Here is a 20,326-nt window from a genome sequence, read left to right on the forward strand (position 1 = left end):
CATGTATGCCAAAATGTAGTCCACTGGCATGTATTTTTTTCTAAAATAATATGACGATATTATTGTCTCTTTAAGTAGGACATCAATATATTCAATCATATCTGGCAACTTGACAGATGTGTTATCAATAACATTAGGATATATAAACATTAAGGTAACATTTAATGATTTAGAATAATTTAGATTCCAGATTTCTTTGCAAACTGACTATATTTATAATCCTTTGGTATCAATTATATTAATTGAATTTCCATCTGTTTTTAATACATGTGAATCTATTGAACTATTTACACTGATTTGAAATGGTTAGTTAAAATTATGGTTAGTTAATTATGACCGCCGCTAGCGTAGCTAGCGAAAGCGGTCATATAGGGATTGTCAAAGTTTTTTTTTTTTTTTTTTCCCGTCACCTTACTGAATTTTTCGTCAACGATACCAGGGACACCGAAGCACCGGGGAACATGAAATTTGGTGTGCATGTAGCCCCACTAGACTTCTAAGGAAAAATTTCGTTTGGTCCCCGGGGGCCACTCCCCCCCTGCGCTGGGCCCCCCCAAACCCCAAAAAATGCAGTTTTTCCTAAATAACTACCTGAACCGTGGCACCGAGGATGAAGAAATTTTTATGGTATGTTGGTCTACTAGACTTTTACGGAAAAATTTCGTTTGGTCCCCGGGGGCCACTTCCCCCCCCCGCGCTGGGGCCCCCGTAAATTTTTCGTCAACGATACCAGGGACACCGAAGCACCGGGGAACATGAAATTTGGTGGGCATGTAGCCCCACTAGACTTCTACGGAAAAATTTCGTTTGGTCCCCGGGGGCCACTCCCCCCCCGCGCTGGGCCCCCCCAAACCCCAAAAAATGCAGTTTTTTCTAAATAACTACCTGAACCGTGGCACCGAGGATGAAGAAATTTTTATGGTATGTTGGTCTACTAGACTTTTACGGAAAAATTTCGTTTGGTCCCCGGGGGCCACTTCCCCCCCCCCGCGCTGGGGCCCCCTTAAATTTTTCGTCAACGATACCAGGGACACCGAAACACCAGGGAACATGAAATTTGATGGGCATGTAGCCCCACTAGACTTCTAAGGAAAAATTTCGTTTGGTCCCCGGGGGCCACTCCCCCCCCGCGCTGGGCCCCCCCCAAACCCCAAATAATGCAGTTTTTCCTAAATAACTACCTGAACCGTGGCACCGAGGATGAAGAAATTTTTATGGTATGTTGGTCTACTAGACTTTTATGGAAAAATTTCGTTTGGTCCCCGGGGGCCACTTCCCCCCCCTGCGCTGGGGCCCCCGTAAATTTTTCGTCAACGATACCAGGGACACCGAAACACCGGGGAACATGAAATTTGGTGAGCATGTAGCCCCACTAGACTTCTACGGAAAAATTTCGTTTGGTCCCCGGGGGCCACTCCCCCCCCCCGCGCTGGGCCCCCCTTAACCCCAAAAAATGCAGTTTTTCCTAAATAACTACCTGAACCGTGGCACCGAGGATGAAGAAATTTTTATGGTATGTTCGTCTACTAGACTTTTACGGAAAAATTTCGTTTGGTCCCCGGGGGCCACTCCCCCCCCCGCGCTGGGGCCCCCGTAAATTTTTCGTCAACGATACCAGGGACACCGAAGCACCGGGGAACATGAAATTTGGTGGGCATGTAGCCCCACTAGACTTCTACGGAAAAATTTCGTTTGGTCCCCGGGGGCCACTCCCCCCCCGCGCCCCCCCAAACCCCAAAAAATGCAGTTTTTCCTAAATAACTACCTGAACCGTGGCACCGAGGATGAAGAAATTTTTATGGTATGTTGGTCTACTAGACTTTTATGGAAAAATTTCGTTTGGTCCCCGGGGGCCACTTCCCCCCCCTGCGCTGGGGCCCCCGTAAATTTTTCGTCAACGATACCAGGGACACCGAAACACCGGGGAACATGAAATTTGGTGAGCATGTAGCCCCACTAGACTTCTACGGAAAAATTTCGTTTGGTCCCCGGGGGCCACTCCCCCCCCGCGCCCCCCCAAACCCCAAAAAATGCAGTTTTTCCTAAATAACTACCTGAACCGTGGCACCGAGGATGAAGAAATTTTTATGGTATGTTGGTCTACTAGACTTTTATGGAAAAATTTCGTTTGGTCCCCGGGGGCCACTTCCCCCCCCTGCGCTGGGGCCCCCGTAAATTTTTCGTCAACGATACCAGGGACACCGAAACACCGGGGAACATGAAATTTGGTGAGCATGTAGCCCCACTAGACTTCTACGGAAAAATTTCGTTTGGTCCCCGGGGGCCACTCACCCCCCCCCCCCCGCTCCCCCGCTGGGCCCCCCCAAACCCAAAAAAATGCATTTGTTATTGCTTTGTAATTTGTAATTGTAAACATTTGTAATTGTTATGGTATGTTGCTCTTAAGGGCCCACATCAACCTAGCCCATAATCACTCATTTGTGATTTGCGCCCCTCCCATAAAAAATGAAAATGCAATATTATTCTGCTTTAATCGCCCCTATCTTCAGTGGAGATGTTCAGAACTGCACCATATTTCATGTGTATGATTAACTTGACATCCTCTGGGGGTATCCTCTGCTAAGTTTTGTAGAATTTCATCCATGGGGGGGTATAAAATAAATTCATTTATGTGCACATTTAGTGACTGTACACTCATCGGCCTGTAGATGGTGCTGTTGAGCGAAGGGTTGCTGGTTTAGGATGATACTGTCACACACACACATGCAGGAATACAAACAAACGCAAGCATGCACACACACTGACATCCACACGCACAGACACACACCCATACACACACATACAAATCCACATGCACAGACACACACACACAAACACACACGCGCACACATGTACGCACACATACATACACGCACAGACACACACACACACACACACAGACACACACATACACACACACACACAGACAGACATGCACATACTATTACTTTTTTTAGGTATATACATAAACACGCAATACAGCCAAATTACTCCACGTCATTTATTTTTGTGGAAAGCCAGTGCAGGCCTGAGCGGCGGTCATATTTTGTACCGCGATGCGGTACATCTAGTTATAAGAAAATTATCCCATAGTTTACTCACTCTCAAGCCATCTTAGGTGTATATGACTTTCTTCTTTCAGCCAAACACAATTGAAGTTGTATTAAAAATATCCTGGCTCTTCCAAGATTTATAATGGGAGCGAATGGTTCCTTGTTTTTTGAAGCCCAAATAAGCGCATCATCCATACATTAAAAGTAATCCATACGGCTTCAGGGGGTTAATAAAGTCCTTCTGAAAAGAAGCGATGCGTTTTTGTAAGAATAATATCCATATTTATAACTTTATAAACTATAATGATTGGCTTCTGGTAACATCCGTACGCGAGTCGAGTTCCGGTGGAAGAGTGACCTCTGACCTGACGCATGACGTAGGATGTAGGAGTAGCGTGAGCTGAGGTGAGAATAAACGGTTCAGACAAATAGAGCTGGGCAACAAACTCAATATCCTCCGACATTTCTCTTTAAAATGTTCGTTTTAGACTTCTAATTCATAACCGGTGTTTTGTTTTGCTGTTTCCTCTGCGCTTCTGTGTTCATCAATATGTCATGCGTCGGGTCAGAGGTCACTCTTCCACCAGAACTAGACTTGCGTACGGCCATTACCGGAAGCCAGTTATTATAGTTTTATAAAGTTATGAATAGATATTTTTCTTACAAAAAACACATCGATTCCCTTCAGAAGGCCTTAATAACCCCTTGGAGCTGTATGGATTACTTCTCTGATGGATGGATGTGCTTTTTTGGGCTTCAAAAAACAATGTACCATTCACTCCCATTATAAAGCTAGGAGGAGCCAGGATATTTTTTAATATAACTTTTTTATATATTAAGGGTTGTGTTTGAAAGAAGAAAGTGAACTAACCATTTAAACTATTATACCCATTCCAATTGATATTAATGGCTGATTTTTAGAAATTGTTAGCCCCCAGAGGGTCACCGTGACTTTGCCAAGTAAGACATATTCCTGGGTTAACATATTTTGTTGATCCTGGAACAACATTCATGTCCGAAAATGTAGTCCTAACCCTAACCCTGACCCTAAACCTAACCCATAAGTTACCCCTAAAATCCGAGGGAAATGATAGGTGAATAACACTGATGTAGAAGCACCTAAACCTGGTTGTAAGCCTAAACCTGATATAAACTGTAAACTTGTCCATCAAATCTGATTGGAATGTTGTTCCAGGATCAATCAATGTTAATCCAGGAACACTTGGTGAAGTCACGTTCACCGTATTTCACCATAAAGGAATGATATAGGTTGATTTGTGAATCAAATTTCTTTTGATAACTTCTTTCTAACCCTTAAGGTTCCAGAATAAAAATCCTACTGACATTATAAGTGCACCTCGGGAAACAGAAAAGAAAAAAAGAAAATTGCAGTTCATGACCCCTTTCATACAGAAATGATGAGCTACACTAATCATGTCTCAGTTGTGAGGTGTGATACTGTCGAGTGTAGTACTACACAACGGGCACAAGATTTATAGTGTAGTGCACAACCACTAGATTGCAGCCAAATACAGGGAAAGAGAAACAAAATGGCCCCGTCTCTCTTTGTCTCTCTCGCCCTGCCTGCGTTATTCTGAGGACATACCAGAATGAAGGGGTGCAGTTTTCGTGATCACAGACAGAGAATAATTATGCCTCTTTCAGAATATGTTAAACAAAATTGCACCCCTTTCTAACCAAGGGTGAACATCTGTTTCTCACACACACACAGAGTGAAAAATCAAACTGTGCTTTAATAAATTCCACTATATTTTATTATCATATTCCATGCTCAATTCTGCATAAGCATATACTTATTAAGGTGTTTGCTAAGGTAAGCAACACTGTTACTGCACTGTTTTTTGCCACAGACATGAATGATACCTGAAATTGTATGGCTTGTTCAGGAGAGGTGAACTATTATCTGACTTTTTCTCCTGCAAGACAATAAAATGGATGAGTTCCAAAGACTATAAAAGGAAAGTCCAGGGGACCGACTATTTTATTTTGACTGCCAACAAACCTAACCTTATCACCCTAGCGTTGAGTTTTGCACATGCAAAGAATAATAATAAAAAAAAAAAAAACTGTGAAAATCTAGTAAATACTTGTAAAATCTAGTAAATATAATGAGAGGTGTGTATTAACACAGGTGGGGCGATTTTTTTTATTTTTTTTATTGATCATATGAATCAACAAGGAGCTGTAAGCTTTTCAGCTCATACATACATACAGTAAACTCAATAACCCCTCCACACACTCTCACACATTCACAATCACACCTCCGGAAGGACGCGCTGACTGGCAGACTAGTCCACCCCAGCTGGGCTCCGTCTTTGTGCAGAGATGTGGTTGCTTAGCAACCAGCCATAGCAGCTGCCGATAGTGAGAGAGAAGAGAGGAGACGCACCTCTCAACACAAGCATCATGCGCCACTTTGACCTCCACATGAAAATCATTGCAGACAGCGTCTCAGAACACCGAGTTTATGAGCTTGAGAAGCAGCAAGAAAACGGGATATGCCTTGTCCATGTGCTGTACAGCACAATGTTTCTAGTCCCCCTTCCATCTTGTTTTAAATTCAGCACCACACACATGATGATATGCAAATTGTCTGGTAATAACTGGGCGCTCCATGAAGCTTTAAGTCATCATGAAATCAAAATGGATAATTCCTGTTTTTTTTTTATGTTTTCAAATTCATGTGCCCTCATAATCTTAAACCCAAAAAGCTTCAGATGCCACGCCCACATTTTGATGCACATGAAGCTCAAAAAGGCAAGAGATTTCTCAAAACGGCAAGCTTGGCTTTATGCAGTACAAATTTACAGTTCTTAGACAAGCTAAAGGAAGTTGTTCACACTAATTAATTAACACGAATGAAACCTAACCCTAACTGCCCAATTAGACAGAAAGTGACCCATGTCACGCATACCAGTGGGGTAGTCGCTGACACATGAGCAAAAGCAAGGGACGTGTATGTATTTCATTTAAATAAAGTACATTACACTTGCATACAGGTCATAATTCCTTATCTGTTTTTATTAAGTTAGGAGCTATACTGATGAGCCAAAACATCATGACCAGTCAGAGGTGAAGCAAATATCGTTGATCATCTCCTAACAAGGCCACATATTAAGGTCTCGTAATCAACATTTTGGATGCTGGAGGAATGGTCAGGAATAAAGATATGAGCGACTTTGACAAGGGCAGACTGGATCAGAGTATCTCTGAAAAGGCAAGTTTGTGGGTTGAACCCGGTTGGCAGTGGTGAGAATCGCTTCACTTTTCGACTCAGCACGGCTCAGCTCGCTTTTCCACTGCAGTTTAGTACCGCTTCAAAGTGGGTGGGATTATAGATTGATCGTTAAAGTTGCTGAAAAACATTTTCATTCCTGCTCGCCCCATCCAGATACGATTCTGCCATTTCTTTTTTCAAGCAAGTCGTTTAAAAAATTGTGCTAACAAATAATACTGCGGTGGCTGTTGCTGACTATTTAAATCTAGCGGGTTTGGTGTCTCGTGTTGCAAATCCAATGACGCCGGTAGTGACGATTCCCTCTGACCAATCAGTGATCTGTAGTGTTTTCACGTTACATTTTAGTATCGGCACGGCACGCTTGGAACCTCAACAGAGGTGGCACCATTTAAAGCGAGCCGAAGCAAGCCGTACCGAGCCGTACCATGCAGTGGAAAAGCGCTAAAGCGAGCCGTACCGAACCGTACCGTGCAGTGGAAAAGTGCCATTAGCCGCAGATTTTTCAGGAATGGTTTTAGGAACATGATAAAGAGCTAAAGGTATTGCCCTGGCCTCCAAATTACCCAGATCTAAATGCAGTTGAACATCTGTGGGATATGCTGGTCCAACAAGTTCGATCCATGGCGGCTCCACCTCGCAACCTACAGGACTTGAAGGATCTTCTGCTAACGTCTTGGTGCCAGACACCACAGGACACCTTCAGGGGTCTTGTAGAGTCCATGCCTCTGCGGGTCAGCACTGTTTTGGCAGGACGGGGAGGACCAACAGCATATTGTTTTGGCTCGTCGGTATAAATACAATTCAATTGTGAGAATGCATGTAAATGAAAGCACGCAGCTCTGACAAACCATTAGCATGGCCACTGAAAGCACAGCAAGATGATCAAGAAGATCAAGACAGCAGATGTATCACACAACTTAAGTCCGCTTGACTGACAGCTTACAGTTTGTTCTCGGATATACGCTACTGTAGAGAAGAAAAGACGATCGTAACTTGCATTTCATGCCAACTTTAAATTCACACAGGTGTCCATCTGAGTAACCACATTAACTATAAACATGATCCATTAACTTTTGACAACCATTAACAGTCTTCATTTTCAACAGTATATCTTATCTGCTGTTTTATAATTAAGCCTAGGAAATGTATTTTTCTGGATTCCGAATAGTGTGTTTGGGTTATTTTTAAAATAAATGGCACTTGGTTTCACATTTTCTTACATAATGCAAAGACATTCATAAACAGGCTGTGAGGGGTGACATCCTAACAAACCTGGACTCTGAATCCCTCAGCCGGAAGCTAAGAGATTGCTGTTGTCAGCGATTAAGTGTGTGAGACATAAGAGACTCCAGTGGGACCACAGCAAATGCTGCAATTACCCATATCTAAGAAGAGTGGGTGGGATAGAAACAGCTTGGCTTTAACTCTGTAGAAAACTCTAATCCTACAACCTCCATCTGTTAGCATGTGTGTGTGTGTAGTGCATCACATTAATACAAAGGAAACACACTCACACAGCACAGAGCTGGCAAACCCTTAAGAGACACAAGCCTTAGAGGGAAAAGAGAGAGAGTTTGAAATGTGTATGCCTCACTGCAACTGAGGGACCTTGAAAAATAGCAATCTGACTTTCTATTTCCCTCCCTCCCTTTTTACTTCATCCTGGGGGCCTTGACTGTCTTGGGTCTAAACAAATAAAAGTACAATTTAATCTTAGAAGAGGCAGTGACAGAAAATGAGTAAGAGACAGAAACAGGTAGAGTGGAATACGAAAAATTGTTTTCTGCATTTGTCCTTTTACTCCAGCTTACTCTTAAATCTTGATAAACAGGTCATATTGGATAAATGCCCATGCATATTATCAATAACTGAATGTAAATGTATTGCTAGTCAGAGGCACCTAACTAGGCTAATACTCTAAACCAGAGTGGAACAAATAATGACCATAAATGACCTGCCATGAATTGGATTTTCCAGCAAGGTCTCCAAACCGCACCTGGAATTTAAAATCAAAATGGCCTTCAAGATGATAAATGCGAAGGTTTTTTTTTTTCTTTTTTTCGAGAAGGACATGCTGCACTATAATATCTATCTTACTGTAAAATGGGAAGCTTGGCCTGGCTTCAATGGTTTTCTTTTTTACACACAATCAGTTAGAGTAATACTGAAGCAAACAAAGATGAGCAGTTGAAATAAGTCTGGGCAACATCTAAAAAAGATGGTATGAATAAACCAGAAAGACCTGTTTAGAGTCTACAGCTAAAGAAGTCCAGACATTACTTTGTTATATCTTGTCTAAATAAAAGCTTCAGTGAGCGCATGCTTTGTTCTTAGTGCAAACATTTCCATTTTGCTTTACAAATCCAAAATTTAGCACTGAATATCCGCTCTGTCCTTATGCAAGTGCTGAAATTGAATCTGTGAGGTCAAAATTCAGTATTGCTAATATCAGTTGCCATAGTAATGATGCAAGTGTTAGCAGCATGCACGATTTTCATCAGTTTGAAAAGAGAGAATGGAAAACTAAAAATTTCTGAGCTTGTAACGATAAAAACGACAGATATATTACTGTCTTTTAAAAATCACATATTAGACTTCAAACCCCAAATGAATGTGGCTTGGACCAGGTTTGTAAAAACTAACCTTAATGTGTTTTTTGTTGTTGAGTCTACAAACAGCCAAATGGATTTGATTTGGATATGCCAAGATATAAGATTTCTGTTGCTGAAATTGATCATGCTATATGACCTTAATCTACTCTAATGCCCTTTTAGCACCATTCAATGAAATTTAATTCCCAGCATGCAATTCATGCTAAAATATATTTCCTACTTCAGTTAAAATGAAATTCCCTGAATCTTTAGTCCAATCTTTTATTTATTAGAGTTGAAAATGCAAGTCTTGTGTGGGATGCACCTCTGTTACTACTTTGAATTGTGGGTAGAAGTCTGGATTTTCATCTTATCTGAATTTTGCAGTTCAGAATCCGGTTCTTAAGAACTCATTATGGAGCAGTTCTGCTTGAGTGAGCAAATACAAAGGATACTCAGGAAGGACAGAGTGAGATAAACGGGGCAAGAGAACATGCTTATGTAAATGTTAATAAAATGAAGGAGGGATACAGTAGACGAGACTGACAGAAAAGGAGAACTAGGAAAGAGAAAAGAAAAAGGTTAAAAGAGGGTCACGTCCCTCCTGCTCTGCAGATGCATGTTACAGCTGCAATTAATGATGATATCAAAGTGAAGCAGACGTGAAGGATTAAAGATCCAATGATCCAAATCAAAAAGCAAGCACACATACAGCTGCACATTAATAAACACAGCACAGTTAGCTGATAGTGTTTTATACATATGGAGCTGTAGATCTTGTAAAATGAATCATGTTGGTTTTACATGGCTTGTTGCTGATCTAAAATGGTTTACAAGCTCAGTCAGGTCCCCACCAGCTGGTCTACCACCTAAACCAGACCAGTTTGGACTGGCTAGTAACCAGCAACCATTTTCCAAAACACAGTTTGTACCTTAAATTGATTTTAATTGAGTTTTCCAGTAGAGTGAGCAGGTTTTTAAAATTGAAACCTAATCTACTTACTGGTAGTCCAGCTAATTAACCATCTAGACAAGCTTAGAACAGCTAATGACCATAAATTATGAAACTAGCCAAACAATCAGAAGCTGGTTTTAGCTGGGTTTTGGAGGATGGGGGAGTTTTAGTTGGAGCTGCAAATCAATATTTTGGCTACTGGTGCTGACAGGAAACATTTCAGGAGTCAAAGAAAAATGATTTACAGGAACACAAATATAAAATAGAAGCATTAAAGAACAATAATTGAATGATGGCAAAGGCTGTGGTTTATATTGTGAACCAAAACCTTCCATTAGTGAGGTTGAATGAATGGCTAAATTATATTTGGCCTGCAACGCAGACTCCCACAGGAAACATAAAACCTAGCTGAGTGGAATTTGATTATTGCAGTGGTGTGGTGTGTGGTGTGTGTGTGTGTGTGTGTGTGTGTGTGTGTGTGTGTGTGTTGCATTGGTTTACTTTTATAAATGACTGGCAATTCATAAAAAAAAAAAAAAAACACAAACATGAAAATAATCAAACTAAACAAAGAGTACCTGTTCATATACTCTGATGTTTCACATTCGGAATGGCATACTTCCATGTTTCTCATTCTATTTCTGTAGTATGTATACTGTGCACAATGTGCAAATTGATGGAATACCTTGATGACCTACTACAGCTGCCAAAATGTGCAGTATACTACAGATCATCCTGCATGAGTTTCTGTATCCCACAATACAACACACTTCTACTAGTTCTACCAGAAGAAATTTGTCAACAGGTAGAGATTTTGAATCATTGTCTCTATCGTTATTACTTATTACATTTTGAATACAGTGTCTCAGATCGTCTTTTCACACTGCGCTTAACCCCGGGTTATCATCATTCTTAACCCTGCTTTTAATCTTGTGTAAAGGAACATTTCACACTTGAAAGTTAGAAGCGAGGTTTTACCCGGGGTTATGAAACCCTACTCAGGAGACCTCTTTTATAGTGTTAAGCCTGCATTACGGTGGCAAGCTTTTACGTAATGTTATGTTTAGATGCTTAGTAACAGACAACCAATCGCGTGGCTCATTTGCACATGTTTTAGACAGTCACACTGCACATTAAAGCAGCGCTATGCAGTTTTGGCAATTTCTTCGCTGTTTTCTTGCTTTTTGCTCGCAGGTTTCTCTATAGAGCTCCCCCTACAGCTTCGGAATAGATATTTGACAACACTTGTCTTCAACAGTGACTCGCCCCCCTCCCATCTTCTCCCTCTGGTCATTTGTTTTCAAAGAAGTCGGTGAACGCACGGAGCCATGACCACTGAAGTAAGTATGATACACAGAAGGCTAGCATATAAATGTTTAGATAGTGTATGTGTGCAGAGCCGTAAAGCAATTTGTTACATCGCGTGACCTGATATCACACGATACTTCCTGACGACGGCCCAAAGTTGCAAGGGTGGTTTTCCCGCTCACAGGCATTAGGGGGGTGCATGCGAGAAGACCACCATTCAACCCGAAAAAAAGTCATATAACCATTCCAATGACTCCGAAGCTGTTCAGTTAAGGTAAATTAAGCTAAAAAACTGCATAGTTCCCCTTTAAACAGTAGTTTCAGTGTTTGAAGGGAAAAACGTTAAATGGTGACAGAAAACATAACAATAGGAGCGAAGAAAAGACCGTAAAGGATGTGAAATGCTAGAGCTTTTATGTAAACTGGTTGCGTAGTTCGTCTAATCAATGACACTGACACCACAAATATGCAAATAAGGACATTAACCCAAGGTTAGGAATGTACCGTGTGAAACGACAGCTTATGAATACCAGGGCTGCCAACTTTTGAATTTAGCTTGGAGTGAGAATTATGGATGGGGGATGTGGTGTGAAGGGGGTGATTTGATTCAAAAGCTTGAGATTGATACTGATCTTGATTTAGAATTAATTCATTTGGCTAATTATCAGGTACAGTAGTGCCTACATCTCATTCATACACAATTATTTATTATTAATTGTTAACCCCCGGTTAAATTATGAGCAATGTGATACTTGAACCCAGGATTCACATTTTCAAGTGTATTCAAGTGTATTAGTGTACTCCTCACATACCTGTTTGCCATCCAGTGTGTAGATCCTTTTCACGGCTCCGCTCTCGAGTTTGATGGCCTCTGTGATGTCAGTGAGCACCTGCTCGAAAGAGTGTGCCGTCTTCTTATTGAGCAGCACACGGACAGCCTTCCTCGGCTTCACCCCGCTCCTCATCACCGTCACCAGCTTGGGTCGCACAAAGTCCTTAGTCTCCCTCGCCTCACAGGCGGAGCGGTTGGCTAGCATGTTCTTCTGGCTGGCTGATGCTTTCACGTTGACCGACCAGTTGGGGTTCACATTTTTGGTGTAGTCCACTTTCTTGTAGTAGTTCTCAGAGGCGCAAACATAGCTCTCACCTGAAGAGGTGGAAAACATAGAAACAGAGAAAGAAAGATGATTGGTTGAACAGCTCAACACATTTCTGCTACAGTACATTAAGTTTGACAGCTTTGGTTTCAAATGACAACTATTGCTGATTTCCAGTGTTTTGCTACTGTGATGTATGAGGAATGTAATTGCTTTCCATAACCTTCTTCACCCTCTCTGCTCTCTCTATTGGAATGAGCAGCAACCTCCATCTGAACTGCTGAAACAATCACATCTTTCAAGAAGACACACCTTTTCCGCCAGCACTTAACCACTCCACAAGCAAAACCAATTCACTTGCAAATAAATAAATCAATAAAATTCTCTTCTTTTCCTACTCTATATTTCTCTTCTGCTCTAGCTTGTTTCTAATCTAGCTTTTTAATAAACGTGGCTTTGTATGCTGCAAATATTTTCAGCTCTGTGACGAATTATGCTCTTCTATTGTAAGTTACAATAAAATAATACGCTAAATGCATGAATGTGAATGTAAGTTTGAGCATGACTTGTGATGTGTCCTGATAAAAAAACAACTTGATGAAAAGGTTTGTCAAGATAAACTTTATGATGGCTTGAGAAAGCCTGACCTAATTAGTTTTAATAGCCAGAAGTTTAAATGTTTTATGCAGACTTCATCGGATTCAAACAAAAAATAGATTTGACATATTTATAATACAGTTCCCAATAGGACTCCCAATTATTCCCAATAATTATGGTTACTAATAGGATAAACTGACCCTGTAAAACCCCTGGAGGGGGTTCATTGTACAGGAGCAAAATATTATTCCAGTACAATACAAGTAGAGACATGATAAATATTATTATTAAATATCCAAAGAGAAAATAATAAAAAAAATCCTGTAGGACTTTTACTTTGTAGTAAATGTGGGAATTGTTTCACAATCAATTCCATTAGGATCCTTTAAGATTGCCTCCAAATCATGCCACAAATTCCATCAGGAATCCTGTACACATTCCTTTAGGATATTTGAGACTATGGGGAGCAGTCAATGGTCCCCACAAGGAAAACAGCTTAATAAACATACTAAATAATGAAAATATAAAAATTCAAAATGTTTTCTGTGAGGGGTTGTAGAAAATAGTTTGTATAAGAACAAACATGTGTGTGTGTGTGTGTACGTGCCACACTCTTAAATGCATAGGCAGTGCGGTTAACACGCAGATGTATCACACCAACAGACAACACAGAATAGCTGAGTTCTAGAAACACACGGTTTAGCGGTTGAGTGTGTGTGTGTGTGTGTGTGTGTCTGGGTGCCACACATTTTGATCATGTTCCTCTAGGCTCCTTTATTTGCTGTCTGCTCCCAGCTTGATTCATCTCTAATTCAACATATACTGACAAAGCAGATTTGCTCTGTAATGAAGAATGTCTTGTCTTTTCATGTGGAAAACATTTGCTGCTTCCAATCGCTAAAATAGTTTGGTGGGTAGAAATTAAATTACAAAAAAAGAAAGAAAATCAATTGCACTTTATTTTGCAGTATATGCACTTACGTGTACTAACAGTGTTCTTACCTAAGAAAGTACTAGGTATTAAGGTAAATGGGTTAAGATTAGGTTTAGGGGTAGGTTCAGGGTTAGTACCTAGTTACTACCCAGTTATTGTAATTAATATAAGAAGTACATAGTATGTAGGCTACACAGGGAATAGGACTGAAAAATAAAGTGCTACCCTAAAATCATTATATGCACTTTATATTAAAATCTAAAAATCAAATCTTCAGACTAATTAATTCTTCAGTTAAAGTTGGGGATTTTATGGAAATCGCGTTCCGTAGGTGGGATTGGGGGGGGGGGGGGGGGTTGTGGATGAGAGTACATAAGAGAAGTACCAGTACTCAAGAAAAAGTGAGGGTACACTACAGATTAAATGACAGAAGTGCCGTATTGCGTACATGTGCCCTCGTCATCTTTAATCTAAATAATTTCCCCTCCTTTTTACAGCGACATCTCTTCTCTGGCCAATAGCAAACCACAACCATCCAACTATCCAATAAATTCCTGATGGACTAAATCAAGTCCCTCCCTACATTTCTTCTTGTTTGAGAAGCAGTTTCACTCAGATATATATGTCACAATAGGGAAGAAAAGACTATCACAACTTCCGTTTCTTGCTGGCTTTAATCAGACTGACACTGATCATTTATGCCACAATTAGCTGATAAAGCTGTGGTCACTGATTTATCATAAAACCCGACTCAAAGTATATCCAAAATGTGTTTCCCCATGTGAACTATCTATGTAGGAGAAGTGCAATAGCATTGAATCCATACAATTTAAGAGCTGGATTAAAGTAATTACCATGTTTCACGGACTGAATGACTGGTCTCTAAAATGTTAGCACACATGAGCGACACAGTTCGAAAACACTAGCCTACTCTGTGGTTTTTAAGTTTAAGTTAAATTATGCATAATAGCTATTTTTGTTTTCCAAATAGCAATGTTGAAAACGAGCCACTTTGCATGTGTACATTGGACATGTTCCATATTTGCATGACCTGGAAGGCGGTATTGTATTGATATTCCTTAAACAGTTGTTATGGTTTGTTCTAAACTAATAACCGCAATTTATTCAGCCTGAACTACATAAAATACTTCATTCACATTTAGTTTTGTCCATAATTTCGGTTGAAGTGTTTTCTGCTTTCAACCTCAGTTTCAGCTATTTTTGTTTGCTTTTATACTGGTATAGTAGTCTTAGACATGTGTGAGTGTGAATGTTCAGGATTAAAAGCTGGTGTCAACCTTTAATGGGCACATTACTGTTGGCATGGCAACCAGACAGGCCAACCAATCTGCTTTTAGCTCTTGGAGAGCTTAGTGCAGGTGGGCAGTGTGTGTTTTACTAACAACTGATTTAGTGCTCGTCACACACTAATAGGGTACAACGGGGCTAAAGGCACACCTAAGAAAAATGTGCTTTTCACTACCCCCATAGCGTATGATTGCATAAAAAATGTTTTTATTGAACATTGATGGAGCAACATATTTTGTGTGAAAACAAATCAAAAAAGTGGTTTGTTTGTTTAAAACTCATATAAATATATATTTTGATAAATAAAATAATTCATTTTTGTTCAATAAATATACTGTCATTAAAATATGTTCATTTTAAAAATACAGAAACAAAATTATTTTAAAAAGTAAAGATTCTGAAAGCATTGAATGAGATCCTATAATTATCGAATAAAACTTTCATTAGTAGCAAATAAAGATGTGCTGTGAGTTTCAGACTCAAGCACGGCACTGTGTTCAACACTATTACACATGTGCGGCTCATGATCAGGTGTTTCAGTGGTCAGAGCAGTTTGAAAGTCTTCTTTGGTAAATCAACCAACATGAATTCACGTTTCATGACGTGTATTTTAAAATGTATTTAGTCTGACATGCTTATGCAGAGATTTTTTGCCTTACAATACTATGCAAATGATGAATGATAAAGAGAATAAACATTATAGTTAACATAAACATAAATACAAAAATGCCTAACTCAAAACACTCACCTTCCTCAAGCTCATCCAGATTGGTGATCTTCAGTGATCCGTCGATGGTGAAGATGTATCTGACCCCCTGTGGCAGGTTGATGTGGTCAGACAGAGAGCGGGTCAGGTCAGCCAGAAGCGCATCAAATGTGCGGAAACGGTCACTGGCCACTGCATACACGATGCCCTTGAAGTAGCGGTCGCCGTTGCGGTAGAACCGCACCTTCTTAGCCTTCTTCTCATTGGTCAGAGCCTGGAGGGTGCGTGTACGGTAGAAACTGCAGTGAGCGCTGTGAGTGGGGCTGGGGAGGCCGTTGGGCCGTCCACCTCGTGAGGTCCGAGACGCCTTGTCCCGCTCATCAAAATGGCCGAAGTCCAGCTCCATAGCAACGTGTTCAGAGGGGGCATCCATAGTGGTGGTGAAGGAGGTCTTGTACTGAGGAGTTATGGGTCTAATAGAATGAGAAAAAACATAAAAGACAAACAGAATTATTTTTGGTCTGACTAGGGAAAGCAAACTTAAGAAAGCTTTTTTTTTCGCCATGATAATAAAAAAGGTAAACATACAAAAGGTATTTTTTTCTCACAATTCAATTTGGACTTTTTCCCTCAGAATTGTGAACTTTTTGAAGTGTCAAAGTAGGAGTTGCATAGCTATCAATGGAGGACAGAAAGCTCAGATCTGTTTCTTCTCAGATTTGTGTTACGAAGATGAACGAAAGTCTTACATGTTTGGAACGACATGAGGGTGAGTAATTAATGACAGAATTGTCATTTTTGGGTGAACTAACCCTTAATTGTGAGTGTACAAATATTAATCATTCCTCAAAAGGTTTTTAAAAAAAAAATTTTTTAATATCAAATAGCCTATCATATTTATACAAATATCATAAATGATGAATTCATGAACATCATTATGTTTTTTGGGGGGTCTCAATTCACCTGTGTCTCAATTGGAATAATTTGAAGTGCACTCCAAAAACACAACCCAAAGATATGAGCAAGTGACAGAATTCCAAATAGGGCGTAAAACAGAAACCTGTCCTCAAAGTCTGTCATTCGAAAAACATTTTACCTGAAACACTGAAACCAACTGTGTTTTTCGGTCTACGCCTACCATCGTGTAAGTACTACACATATACACATGCTTTCTGAGTAACACACACTCCACCATGGATTGGCCTACATACAGCAGACCCACACAAATTTCAATGTCACTCATGTGCTATTATTAGAAATTCCCTGTGGAGACAGTCATTTCCCAAAAAACTAAACACAAGGAAACTGAAGGTATGGTCATCTTTAAACTAGTTATCAGGCGGTATTTAAATGCACTTACTGTAGATTGAGAACATAGAAATACACACAAGTTCACTGAGTTTATACACATTTATACAGCACATGCTAGCATTGATAACAACATATTCCACATTTAAATCAATCAACTGTTCCTCAACTAGCCAGTATCCATGGCAACAGCAACACAAGCTCGCCATGTTTTCTAAAAGGATACACAGATGAAGCATAGAAACTACACGTCAGCATCAAATCACACGTGATCATTAACATTCCATTCATTACCCATTTATCTATTAAATGTCATTAACTGAAACCTTCTGAAGAACTGAAATCAAATATTGACTGGTTTGTTTGTTTTATTGGCTGATTTCTTTTATAAGGAAGGACATTCATGGTGAAGTGTGTAATTTCCACACCACCTACAACACCAAACTGAGTGTAGTGTAAGATGGGGTGGAACCACATGTTTCACTTTGTAAAATACCTGACCTAACTAATTATTTAGGAAAATTATGTCATTGATATGGCACCACAATTAAATGCACTCTGCAGTCAACAGTCCTCGAGAAATTCATTAGCTAATTGTCTGATCTGTGACATAAAGCAATGAAAAATAAGTCTATTTCACTCAAAACAAATCTAAAGTGACTTAATTTACAGCAACAGACATTAGTCATCAGCCAGTAACACTCACAGATTTTTATTATTATCATGTAGCTACGCTAGCATAGTGATAATAACAACAAACATGCAAAGTTAATAGAAATATTGGTTACAATTTTTTGGAATGCATCAGAAATGGTCATTTTATTTTGGTGTGATGATTCTTTTTTATATTTCTCTGAAGAACTGAATTCTTTGGTTAACAGAACCAATACAAAACTGTTGTTATTACCCTAGTGAAAAATAGATATACCAAGATGTATTTGAAATACATTTATTTTGCACTTTATTTTACAGTACGTCCACTTATGTGTACTAACAGTGTAATCACTTAAGAAAGTAGTGGGCAAGGTTTAGAGTTAGTTCAGGGTTAGTACCTAGTTATTACATAGTTATTATAATTACTATAATGACTGCATATAATGTACATGCGGAACAGGACTGTAAAATAAAGTGCTACACATTTATTTTATGCTAAGTATACTACAAATGCATTTACATATTTAAGTACCTTATATTACTAATTTTGTACTTAATGCACTTTGGTTTTCCTCAAGTAGTGCTGAGGTCCAACTAAAGATATACTTAAGTATATTTTATGGTTCTAAAATTAAAGTAAAATATGCAAGCATACTTTAGGTACACTTTAAATATCTTGCATTTAAAGACTAATATTACAGTATATAGTCAGTGATCATATCTTACTAACAGTGATATTTAAAAACACATTTTAGGCTTAATATTAAGGCATGTGCATTGTGCAATAAACAAGTACTCCAAAACAAGTTTAATTATAATATTTATATCAGTAAGCCTCAAGTGATATGTAAGTAAATATTTTACTACTTGGTATGAAATAAATGATTTTTAAATACATTTTGGTATAGTTTTTTTTTTTTTTTTTTTTTTTTTTTAATAGGGTATGTATCATTTTCAATCTTAAAATAGATGCACTGGTCTTTATTTATATGCAAATTCTTGACTTTTCATTGGAATTCCACCTACAATATCATGCTACTAAAATCATCCCACAATCCACCACTCCACCCTTAGCGAGAACTGTGAGAAGGAAACAAAAGAGGAGAGGCGGACATATATTTAGCCTCCATTTCCACAGAAACACTCCAACACAACTGCCATTGGATGGGTTTTATCTCCAAAAAAAAAAAAAAACCTTTTCAGGTGTGGGCTAGGGGAAGAGATCATTGTAGAAGTTTTCCAGGTTTGTAAAATAAGCCAGTGGCTTTTTTTAAAGTAGTGCAACATTTACATACACATGCAAATTTGATGTTCTAAAATTATCAAATAGGCTGAGCAACAACTCTCTGCAAAAGTATGGAGAACTGAAAACAAACAAGCATACATGTCAAATAATCACATAATCTAATAATTAAATAATGGGACAAAAAGAAATTGAGTGAGAGAGTGAGTGAGAAAACCAGGTCAAACCATTGTAGGGTGGTCAAGCTAGTTTCTGGAGCATTCTCCAGGTTAACTTTAGCTCCACCAACATGTGGCTCAGCTGATCAGCCATCTAAACAAGCTTCTGCTGACCTTAAATGGACAGTCTGGATCAGATAGAAAGCACGTGAAACCAGCTACAGTTCTAGCAGTTCTAACTGTTCGTGTGATAAAGATGATGGATAATGCTATTGTATCTCAGAGATGACTAGAAGACTAAAACAAATTTCATTTTCTCTGTCTGTTTCAAACCCTATTAAGCTGTCTCGCTGTCTTATCTATCTAGGCATCTGTCTTCTAGGGAGCATCCTAACCTAAACAGAACCTCATTAATGACTGATCTGGAACTCTCTACACAAAATAGCAATATGCATAAAAAGCGCATAAAGCACAACACAATGCTTTAAGGATTCAAATACATAAAATTCAAATAATTTATCAATTTTATTTAGATTGCGCTATTGCACTATTAAATTTAGTTTACATTCATACACCATCTTGGTTGGATTTCCTCACTGAGTATATTGCAACGTAATCGGGGATAACCTTAGTAAAAAAAAAAAAAAAAAGATATCTTGGAAGGTAGCATAAGGTTGCTGCCTAGCTTTTGTAACAGACATTATGTCTAGATAGGCAGCTCACAAGGTTTTGGAACAGAGTTTACGTCTCTCTCTCTGATTAAAGTCCAGACTGAGAGGAAGGCAGATCCTGGCCACTGAGCTCCATGTGGACCAGGGCCAGAACTTCGAAAACACAGCTGCTCTCTTTGAACAAAACTCTCTCTACCCTCCACAAAAGAAATGAGAAATAAAAGAAAGTGAAAGAAGGAGAGTGTTAGAAAAGGACAGTTGTCTCTGCTGCAGTTCCAACTGTATCTTTTCACATCACCCTTTCTTTGAGGATAAAGTGATTAAGCAAGCGCAAGAATGTAAAAGTCACTCACATAAACACACTAACAGCACACATGCTTAATAATGTATTTGAAGTGCTTAACACACACATGTGTGGTGATACTCCCTGAGTTATGTGGACCAAATGTTCCCACAAGTATGATAATACAAGTACATTTTGACA

At 39.3% G+C, this 20,326-nt stretch overlaps 1 protein-coding gene across 1 annotated transcript in view; it reads right to left on the reverse strand.

Moving 5' to 3' along the window:
* Nucleotides 1-20,326, reverse strand: part of LOC308690878 (neuronal migration protein doublecortin-like) — a 51,237-nt gene that overhangs the window by 22,094 nt on the left and 8,817 nt on the right. Inside the window, exons 2-3 of the mRNA XM_081365644.1 lie at nt 15,851-16,281; nt 11,979-12,313 (exon numbers count right to left, since the gene is read on the reverse strand). Of these exons, the coding sequence (XP_081221770.1) occupies nt 11,979-12,313; nt 15,851-16,241 (726 nt within the window). The 5' untranslated portion in view covers nt 16,242-16,281. The remainder of the gene's footprint in view (nt 1-11,978; nt 12,314-15,850; nt 16,282-20,326) is intronic.

This window comes from Scardinius erythrophthalmus, assembly GCF_964197995.2.
Source record: "Scardinius erythrophthalmus genome assembly, chromosome: 5".
In the NCBI taxonomy this organism is placed as follows: Eukaryota; Metazoa; Chordata; class Actinopteri; order Cypriniformes; family Leuciscidae; genus Scardinius; species Scardinius erythrophthalmus.